The sequence below is a fragment of the Arachis hypogaea genome, chromosome 5 (assembly GCF_003086295.3).
Source record: "Arachis hypogaea cultivar Tifrunner chromosome 5, arahy.Tifrunner.gnm2.J5K5, whole genome shotgun sequence".
Lineage (NCBI taxonomy): Eukaryota > Viridiplantae > Streptophyta > Magnoliopsida > Fabales > Fabaceae > Arachis > Arachis hypogaea.
In genome coordinates, this window is record NC_092040.1 from 102036397 (window position 1) to 102047182 (window position 10786).

Consider the following 10786-nt stretch of genomic DNA (forward strand, 5'->3'; position numbering starts at 1 on the left):
AAGAAGGAAAAGTCATCTTCTTCATCTAGTTGCTGAGGAGGTGGCATTTCGAACTTCTTCTTTACTGCGGGTGGCCACTTGAACGATTCGGTTCGGGTTGAGAGCTTCACCTTCGAAGAAGAACTTGTTTCTTCCTTTTCAGATTTTCCAGAGCAGGTATGCAACCTCGTTAATCTTTCTTCTTCCATTTCTTTCGATTTTCAACTTGTCAATCAAATTCATCCACAATTGTCAGAGGCTCGTGGTCTGATGCAGCGTTGGGATTCCCATTCTTGCAATTTGCCGCACTAATTGCGAGGTTCACAATTGATGAGGCAATGGGTGACGGATTCCTCTTCGGCAAAGCAGCGGCGGCACAAGGGAGATATTCATGGGATTCTTTCGTGCAACCTCTTACTCGTAGGTATGCCATTGTGCATGATCTTCCATAGGAAAATCCTCACTCTCGGCTGTATTTGCAATTTGCAAGTCCCAAATTGATGCCCAGAGTTTCTTCTCGCGACACTGGACTGAGAGCATTTCCAGAGGAGGGTGATAGAACTGGTAAGCTACTTGGTAGCCTGAAGCTGCTGTGTATCTTCCTTGTTTCTCCCTGGACTAGGTAATTTCATCCTCTCCTTCTGTAATGCTTGTCTGAATAATTGCTTGAGTTATATCTGAATTAAAAATTTCTGTGATAAACTGTTGGTTCCACTGTCTATTATTTGTGATGAGCTGAGACACCCATTCTACTTGCATGTTGTTCGGGTGTTGCATAATAGTCAATAGAGGGGGGTAATTTTTTATCCATGGGTCTTCCATTAACTTCACTGATCTGCTGCTCCCTATCTTCCACTGAATCCCCTTTTCAATCACTTTTCTGCCTTCCAACATACTCTTCCAACTCCAGAAGGGGTTATTTCCTACTCCTGCCTTAAGAAAGGATGTAAACCTGAAATATTTGCTCTTATAGATTCTGCTAATCAGTGCGTTAGGCCTGGTCAGAATTCTCCAGCCTTGCTTTCCGAGCATGGACAAATTAAAAGCTCTAAGATCCTTAAAATGTAGCCCGCCTTGTTGTTTTGGTCTGCACATCAGATTCCACCCAATCCACTGCATTTTCTTTTTATTCTCTCTTTGGACCCACCAAAACTGCATCATCATACTGTGAAGTTTCTCCATGAACGTCTCTGGTAGTTTAAAACAGCTAAGCGTATATAAAGGGACTGCGCGATGCTACTACTTTAATAAGAATCTCCCTTCCTCTTGTTGATAGTAAGGATCGTTTCCAGTGTTGTAACTTGTTAGAAACATTATCTTTAATATAGGAAAACGTTTCTCTCTTAGATCTATTGATAGTTGCTGGTAATCCAAGATATTTGTCTTGGTTACCGACATGGAACATTGAGAATAAGCTTGAGCTACTTCTGCAATACCATTCGAATCTGATTTTTCTGCACCATCTTCTGCAATAAGACAAGAGATACGATTCTTCCTGTTCCTAGCTTGAAATTTAGTGTGAAAGAACTTGGTTTTCTTGTCACCCCCGATTAAGCCACTGGATACGAGATTTCTCCCTCCAATATCATTCTTCCATGTCATAAGCTTCTTCCAGCTCAGCCTCTAAAATTATGATAGTCTCACCATTTGCCGAACCTCCCTTCTCCTTTTCCTCCATCAACCGATTATTAATTAGGGAGATTTGGGCCTAAGAGTTAGAGCTATGAGTCTTCTACCATGCCAATCCACAATTGCATGCTTATATCTCTTTAGCTTTTGATGGAATTTGAACATTAGAGATCCTTCACAGTCAGTCCTCCATACCTCTTTGATCAAATTTGCGATCACTTCCTTATCACACCATCTTTCTTAGAATCGGAATCGTCTCTTTGGCTTTGTTGTGTGTGTGTATCCAAGGTGAGTAGAATCGGCCTCTGATCTGATCCCACGTTAGATAAATGAGAAACCAAGGCTCTTGGGTAGGAATTTTTCCATGCTTCTGACGCAAATGCTGTATTCAACCTTTCTTTGATGTGGTTGATGCCATATTTACGGTTAGTCCACTTAAACTTTGGTCCTTCATAACCCAGATCTATCAAACCAACCTCATTGATGAAGTTTTGAAATTTTTGAATTGAGGACTCTGACTTTTCTTTACCTCCCTCCTTTTTATGTTGAGCTTTAACAGCGTTAAAATCCCCCACGATGATCTTGAGTTCCTTTCCATTCCTCATGACCTCAATTAGCTCCCTAAATTGAAGTTTCCTTTGTCTTTCATCCGTGTTGAGATGCACCCCCATCACCTCCCACCTCTTCTGATCTCCTGGTACTTCCATCTTGAATTGAATAAAATAGTCTTTGTAGTTGACTACTTGTAGCATTACACTCTCCTTCCAACTAACTACCAACCCGCCAGCAATTCCATTTGGTTCCGCACAATACGAGTGCCCGAAACCTGCTTCCTTCAACACCTTCTCTACCTTCGAAGTGGTGTTTTTAGTTTTGCAAAAGAACACCACCTCAGGGGAATGAGTCTCACACAGCTCTTTAATGCTGTGAACTGTCAGAGGTTTCTCCAAATTCCAACAGTTTCACATCATAATCTTCATGGATCCTTGGGTGCCATTTATTGGGTAGCACCCTCCCCCATAACGGCAAAAATTAATTTTGGATGACATATCTTCTTACTCCTGACTTCCTTCTTCGCTTCCTCGATTCTCCTGTTAATCCTAATATTTTTGTCACTAGCAGGCCTTTTCTCGCTATCTTTTTCAGTGACATTTTATGTTTACCCGCCTCCTCTGCGAAGCTCTTAACACTCGAGGAGCTGTGTTTTTTTTTTACTAGGAACCTTTTCCACTGCCAAAGCATCGTTCCCCCGTTCTTGCCAAAGATGTCCGCTAAAATATCAACCCCTGCTGTCTCCTGAGTTGCTGGTCTTTCTTTTAGAATTTACTCTATGAGGACTGCTCTAAACTTCTTCATCCTTATTCTCCTTCCTCTTGTACCCTCCATTGATAAAGAAGCCAATCCTTTGAGCAAGTTAACTGGTGTAGGAGGTTTTGGCCTCACCCTTATCCCTGTCTCATTCCTCAGATTATTAGGATTTGCATTCTCTTTTGAGATTTTTCCTTCTCCCGAATTGATCTGCCCTTATCCACCCTCCCCACTGCCTTTCCTCCTCTACCTCTCCATTCATAGCATTCTGTAGTTGAACACCACAAGTTCTAACTTCATGCCCAATGTGACCACACAATAGTTGCAAAAATTGCTAATTTTTTCATATTTCAGATTTACCTCCATAATTTTCTTATCAGACCCAACGATCTTCAAAACTTTGCACAAGGGTTTAGTTACTTATATCTAGGTTCACTTGGATTTTGACAATCTTCTCGTGCCTACCTTTTAGATGAAAAATATCAGCGTCAAGTACCTCTCCTAATGCTCTTCCCACTTTTCTTCCAAGCTCCGTGGTTTTGCAGTAATCAGGAAGTCCCCATAATTATATTCAAATTGGCACATTTGCAAATTCACTCTCATCTATCTATTTCTTTTGTTCCCATCTCTTTAGATTGAGTATGTAATTTTTGAATATCCAGGGGTACCTCTTTCAATCCTCATTACAACCATTTCGTCATCAAAAAAGAATTGGAAAACATTACCTCCATGATTTTGTACCTTGAAACCTACCGGTTGTCCCCAGATTGCAAACATGGTAGCCTCCATTGTTCCCGAGTTAAAAAGGCAATCAGCCAGAAGTCTTTCCATTAAACTTTTTGCACACTTATCCAATTCAGATTGAAGGTTTCCATCATCAAACACCATTATCTCCTTTTCTTCAGCTAGGTTATACTTCTGATTCTGTCACCAATTTTCTTAGAAAGTCACACGACTTTGAGAAATTTAGGATTATTCTGCTAACTCTAGCAGAGCACAGAGAGAAAACCCTTAGGCCAATTTTCCAGCACCACATTTGATTGTTAGTAATAGTAAAAAGCTTTTATGTTAAATATTAGGCGTTTTTTTGTGACTTGTTAAATATTAGGGTTTAAAGATTATCAATTAAAAAGGTTTGTATAAAAAATATGTAAAATTAAAATTTTTAATATATTTGTCATTTATTTATTAAAATAAAATATCACAAATTTTTATTAAAAATAATTTTAATTCATGTCTTTAAAACATAAGTTATCTAAATCCTAAATATTAATAAAAATAAATCTTTATTTTTCTCTATTTTAATGCTTCTGGACTTATGGTTTCCTTTTCATGAGAAGATTCCTACTGTCCTACATGTTAATGCAAAAATAATAAGAAGAGTAATTATCCAAATTAGTTTTTAAAGATTTTAAAGTAAATATTTTAGTTTTTTAAAAAAATTAATATATATATCAATTTTTAAAGTTGGGAAAATTTTTATTTTGATAGACAAATCATCTTCAGTCTATTTTTTAATAGACTAATTATCAAAATTTCTCAAATTTTAAAAGTAGATATTTTAGTTTTTTAAAAAAAATTTACACAGATCAATTTTTAATATGTTTTTTTTGTAAGACATAGCGGTCTCCCTTCTATTTTACTTTTACTATATGTCTATATGTCAACTTTTATTATTATTAGCTTAATTTTGTGTATGTAGATGATGATACTAGTATATTGATACACTGTTTTCATTGAAAACAAGTAAGGTGAATAATGATGTTTTGAAATTCAAATTAAAATATTTTCTTTTAATACAAATATGTTTTTTAAAATAGTACATTATCAGATTCTTATTGGTAATTTGACATTATACATATAGAATTAAGTTGCAAATTTGACCTATTTTTTTTTTTGTTAACATGGTTTTTGACACATTATAAAAAAAATAATATGTATGTGCCACATGGATGTATATGTTAAGTTAGTCTAATTATAAAGTAGAAATTTAGTTAATTGATAATTTGGTAATTAAGTTGAGATTCAAGTGAAAATTGAAAAATAATTTTGATTATACTTAATTCATAACTAGCACACCAAGCTAAGTTATATTAAATACAAAAATATCAAATGATTTTAATTTTGAGGTGCTTATTAAATAATCTCTAATAACTTTATTGAACATTATTGTTGTTATGAGGATGGTTTAACAATATATTTTTTTAAAAGAATACCATATTAGAAATCAAATAGGTTTAACTTAACCTTAAAAGTTAATTTGATTATAATATCTATTAATATTTTTTCTAATAAATATTTAAAGAATTTAGTAAGTTATATTGAAAAATAGACTGAAGCTGTTGAATTTGGATCCTCTAAAGTTTAAAGTGTGATCTTCTATCTTTGATTAGTTTCTCTTTCATATTTATTCTTGGTCCCACCTATAAAATAAATGGTGAAAGGTCACACTTTACTCTCTAAAGTGAAATTCAAACTTTAGATAATTCAAATCCAAAGCTGTTATGTCTGACAGAAAAAGAACGTTAAAAAATTATTTGTGTATTAATTTTTTTTTGAGATTAAAATATCTACTTTTAAAATCTTTTAGAAACTGATTTAGATAATTTTTCTGTTGGAAAATGAACTAAAAACTAATTTTTCTATTAAAATAAAAATTTTAAAAATATTTTGTGTATTAATTTCTTTCAAAAACTAAAATATCCCAGTAAATTTTTTTAGAACTAATTTGAGTAATTAGTCTAATAAGAATAAGAATAGATTAAGATAAAAAAAAGTATTAATTCCTTGTTTTTGGCCGTTTTTAAAAGCAGACAACAAACAATTCAAAAACTAAAATAAATATTTTCCTATAACCTTACCTAATTCTCCATTAAGTTTGAATACCACTCTCTCTCTCTCTCTCTCTCTCTCTCTCTCTCTCAGGTCGAAGAACTCTTCGACGCGGCACATTCTCCTTGATTGCAAAAATTGTTTTCATTGTTCTCATCCTCACCAGTCAAATGAAGGTATGCTCTTCAAATGCCAAAGCTCTCTCCTTATTTTGTTCCCCATTCCGTTCTCCGTCTTTGCTTCCTTTCAACTTCATCCCTGCGTCACTCTCAGTCTCAGCCCCAATCACTTGATGAAGCTGTTGATTCCTTCACTCGCATGCTCTCTATGCGTCGCCCTCCATCCATCATCCAATTCACCAAGATTTTGGGATCTCTTGCCAAGACCAACCATTTCCCCACCGCCATTTCCCTTTTTCAGCAATTGCAAGCCAGAGGAATAGCTCCCAACTTATTTACTTTGAGCATCCTAATTAATTGTTGTTGCGGCATGGGTTGTGTGATGCTTGCTTTCTCTGTACTGGCCAAGATTTTCAGGATGGGGTTTCAGCCTGATACCGTAACATTGAATACACTCATTAAAGGTCTCTGTCTCTGTGGTAGTGTTGAAAAAGCACTGCACTTTCATGATAAAGTGTTGGCTCATGGATTTCAGTTTAATGAAATCACTTACGGGACCTTGATTAATGGGCTAAGTAAGACCGGACACACATCAGCTGCTATTCAAGTGTTGAGAAAGATCCCACGGTATGGAATTGTTCCTAATGTCTTCATGTACAGCGCAATTATTGATAGCCTCTGCAAGGATACACTTGTAAGTCATGCGTTTCATTTATTCTCTGAAATGCTTGCTAAGGGAATTTCCCCCGATGTTATCACTTACACTACTCTAATTCATGGATTGTGCCTTGCGGGTCGACTAATGGAAGCCATTGATTTACTAAATTACATGATGCTGAAAAACATTATTCCAAATATTTGTACCTATAGTACTTTGATTGATGGACTATGTAAGGAAAGAAGAATCAAAGATGCTAAGACTGTGTTTGCTCTTATGATAAAAAAAGGTGTGAAACCAGAAGTGGTTATTTATAATAGTTTAATGGATGGATATTGTTTGGCTAGTGAGGTAGATAAGGCAAAATATGTATTCAGGACAATGGCTCAAAGTAGAGTGTCTCCTGATGTTTGGAGTTATAATATCATGATTAAGGGCTTGTGCAAAAGTAAAATGGTTGATGACGCCTTGAATCTCTTTGAAGAGATGTGTTGCAAGAACATGGTTCCTGATATGGTAACTTACAATACCCTAATTGATGGCTTGGGAAAATCAGGAAAAATCCTTTGTGCTGAGGAGCTTTTTCAAAAGATGCATGATAGAGGTCAACTTGCTGATATAGTCACTTATAATTCTTTGTTGGATGGGATGTTCAATACCAACAAACTTGACAAGGCACTAATGTTATTCAATCGAATGAAAGAGAGTGGCATTGATCCAGATATATATACATACAACATACTTATGGATGGTTTGTGCAAAAATAGAAGACTTAAAGATGTAAGAGAGATTTTTCAAGATCTTTTCATTGAAGGCTATAAACCAAACACGTGGACACACAATATTATAATCAATAGGCTTTCCAAAAAGGGTTTACTTGATCGAGCATTGGCATATTTGTCAAAAATGGAAGCCAATGGTTGTTCAACAGATATATGTACGTACAATATAATTATTGATGGCCTATGGAAAAGTAGAAGATTTAAGAATGTTCAACAGATTTTTCAAAAGCTTTTTCTTAGAGGCTATCATCCAGATATTTGGACACACAATATTATGATCAACGGGTTCTGCAAAGAGGGCTTGCTTGATGAAGCATTGGCATATTTGTCAAAAATAGAAGACAATGGTTGCTCAACAGATATATGCACGTACAGTATAATTATTGATGGCCTATGTAAAGGTGGAAGACTTGAGAATGCTCGACATATATTTCAAAAGCTTTTTCTTAGAGGCTATCGTCCAGATATCTGGACATACAATATTATGATCAACGAGCTCTGCAAAAAACGTTTGCTTAAGGAAGCATTGGCATATTTGTCAAAAATGGAAGACAATGTTTGCTCAATAGATATACGGACGTACAATATAATTATTTATGGTCTATGTGAAGGTGGAAGACTTAAGAGCGCTCAACAGATTTTTCAAAAGCTTTTTGTTAGAGGCTATCGTCCAGATGTTTGGACATTCACTATTATGGTCAACGGGCTCTGCAAAGAGGGCCTACTTGATGAAGCATTGGCCTTAAAGTCGAAAATGAAAGATCTTGGTTGCTCTCCAAATAAAGTAACTAACAATATAATCAGTCGCTATTTGAAACAGGTAAAAATGACAAAGCGAGAAACTTCATGAAATGATATCTAGAGGGCTATTGCAAGGATAAAAGTAGTAAGATCTTGCTTGTTAGACATCACAAAATGTTGTTTGTATCTCTTTCTTGTTGGAAGTATATTATAATATAAATTCTTATTGTAGTCTAATTGTATTTATTTATAATTATAAATTATTCTCAATGGCTTGATACCGGTGTTACAACTCATGTATTAAATGTAATGCAGGAATATTTTTTTACGATTCAAACCACAAGTCAAAGTAAAATTCTCTACATAAAAACCGTGTGAAAGTTCTAATTGAAGGAATAGGGACTTACTGTTTGGTGTTGTATACTAGCTATCATTTAGATTTACTTAGGACTTTTGGTGTATTCCCAACGTGTAAGAATTTGATTTTTGTTTTCAAATTAGACAATTGTAGTTTTTTTTAAGGGGTAAAAATTGTTTTAATTTATGTAAAATTTTAATATTATTTATTATGGTATTCTGATTGATGATTTATATAGACTAAAACTTCTCAATCAATTTTCTAAATCTGTTTATTGGGTACTAGACTTTGCATAATTAGACCGAATATGCCTAAGAAAAGTTATGCAGCAAAAATACTTAGGTCACATCAAAGGAAAGAATGGAAAGATTAGTAAAGAAATAGATTTTACAAAGTCTAAATTTTATCGACCTTGATGTATGTGTGGGGTATATTAAAGGAAAACAAACCAGTCTAAATTTTATTGACCTTAGTGTAGGTGGATTTTTTTATGCTCTATCTTTTGATGGAGAAAAATATTTTATCATTTTCATTGATAAATTTCTACGTTATGAATATATCTATTTTTTTAAAGAAAATTCCCAAATAGTTGAAGCTTGATAGAGTGGAACTGTTCTTGAAATTTATATTACAGAAGTTGAAAAATAATTAGATAAAAAGAAATGAAAGTTGTTAATTCAAATAGAGGTGGTGAATATATAAAAAAAAATTTATGAAACAACACAATGTCCAAGTTATTTTCAAAACTTCTAAAAAGACATTGCACATGCGCATATCACAACAAATGATGTGGTAAAAAAGCCTAATCGAATGGATATAGTTAGAAGTATGGTGAACAATTCTTGCAAATCAGTTTAGGGTCTTGTGATCCTGATAATACGCAGGTTGAAGTCCTGGCCTACCGAACCTCGGTCAGTCACTCTAATTCACCTCTTAAGAACATTGACTTTAGGTTGAAGTCAAATTCTTGTTTGTTAAGCCACTGCTGCTGTTGGACGAGAAGATTTTGGAAGACATAAGATTGATGATTTCATTGTTTTTAGAGAAGTATAAGACTTGCATGGAATTGTGCAAAGAATTTTCAATGCGGAAATGATGCTTCATTTGCATAATCTTGAGCATAGAGGGTATAAAATCTACCTTAGGATGAAAAAGGGAGGAGTGAGGAATGATAAAAAGGATGAAACTAATGATCAAGGAATGTGCTTAGATAGTTAAATTTTATTTTGCCCTAATTCATGTTCTTTGCGATAAAGAAGAATTTCGATAAAAAGAAGATTAGAAAGAGATTGGAGGAGAAGAGACCCTCCATAGGAAAAAACAAGAATTAACAAAAAAAAAAAAATGTGTTTTACCTTTAACCTTCCTCTCACCCATGTGTAATGACATGGGTAGCAAGTCATGTATCTGCCTATCTGGTAAGAATATAGAATCTTTACATGGATAATGTTATGAAATCGCTTATCCCAAAAATATAAGTTGATAGAAGGAGATAACATAGATAATTATATCTTTAATATTTTTCTCAAACAAAGTTTCTTTTAGTTTTGCTTAAATCTTATTTTTTTCTTTTATTTGCCTTATGCTTTTATTTTTGGGCTCACCAATAATGAAACTTTAAACCTTTCGGGTATAGAGCTTTGATAATTGATACCATGTCATGATACCGCTCCTCCTAAAAATTTAAACGGATAGAAGAGACAATATGAATGGTTATACTTCTCTAACAAGTAAATACATTAATAGCATTCTAAACAATTCTGTTTGGGTTGAGAACGAATTCCAATATTATTCAATTTCAGCATTTTATGAATCTGATTAACTTCCTAGACATTAATTGGCAGTTTAGAATATAAAAATTGATTGGCAACTTGATAAGAAGAAACTGGAAACTATCCTCTTAGAGTCAAGGTTATATTTAAGTTTTGGTCAAATATAGTTCTGCATCAAGAACGATCTTTCTGTTTCTGGATATTTGGGAATTGCTCTGATGAAATAATAGTTACATATTTTTTAGAAAAAAGGAACTTTTATTGTTCCGATCTGCATATTTTAACCTTTGTTCAAAAGGCATATTAAGTTTACCTTGTTTACTATCTAAATTTCCATCATTTGTCACGCATAAATTATTGGTAAATGATATGGCGTTATAGCTAGCCTAGTCTACTCTATACTTTGTTGGGCTGGTTTCCCCAGAGTTGAGACTCTTACACTTTGAAATAGTGTGGTAACTTTGCTGTAAGATTTTCGGTTATATACTTTTGCATGTAGTTTTCCCCTTCATAGAAATACATTTGGTTTTAATTTCAGTTATTGGTTCTACACACTAGAGGGATTAGGACTCATTGAACGAACTATTCCTATGTCACTTGGTCTACTT

The 10786-nt window shown here is 34.2% G+C and overlaps 1 protein-coding gene across 5 annotated transcripts; it reads left to right on the forward strand.

Annotated features, from left to right (window-relative positions):
• On the forward strand, positions 1-8595 carry LOC112802336 (uncharacterized). 5 transcript variants are annotated; one of them, XM_025845501.3, is made up of 4 exons: positions 1-156; positions 236-601; positions 5842-5924; positions 6022-8323. In XM_025845501.3, the coding sequence occupies exons 3-4, from the start codon at positions 5919-5921 to the stop codon at positions 8155-8157; spliced, it is 2142 nt and encodes a 713-aa protein (XP_025701286.1). In that variant the 5' UTR covers positions 1-156; positions 236-601; positions 5842-5918; the 3' UTR covers positions 8158-8323. The 5 variants fall into 5 exon arrangements, 4 of the variants coding, with proteins under 4 accessions (XP_025701286.1, XP_025701284.1, XP_025701285.1 ...); XR_003202309.3 differs by lacking the exons at positions 5842-5924; positions 6022-8323 and adding an exon at positions 8364-8595; XM_025845499.3 differs by having other exon boundaries at positions 5842-8323.
• The last annotated feature ends 2191 nt before the right edge of the window (positions 8596-10786 follow it).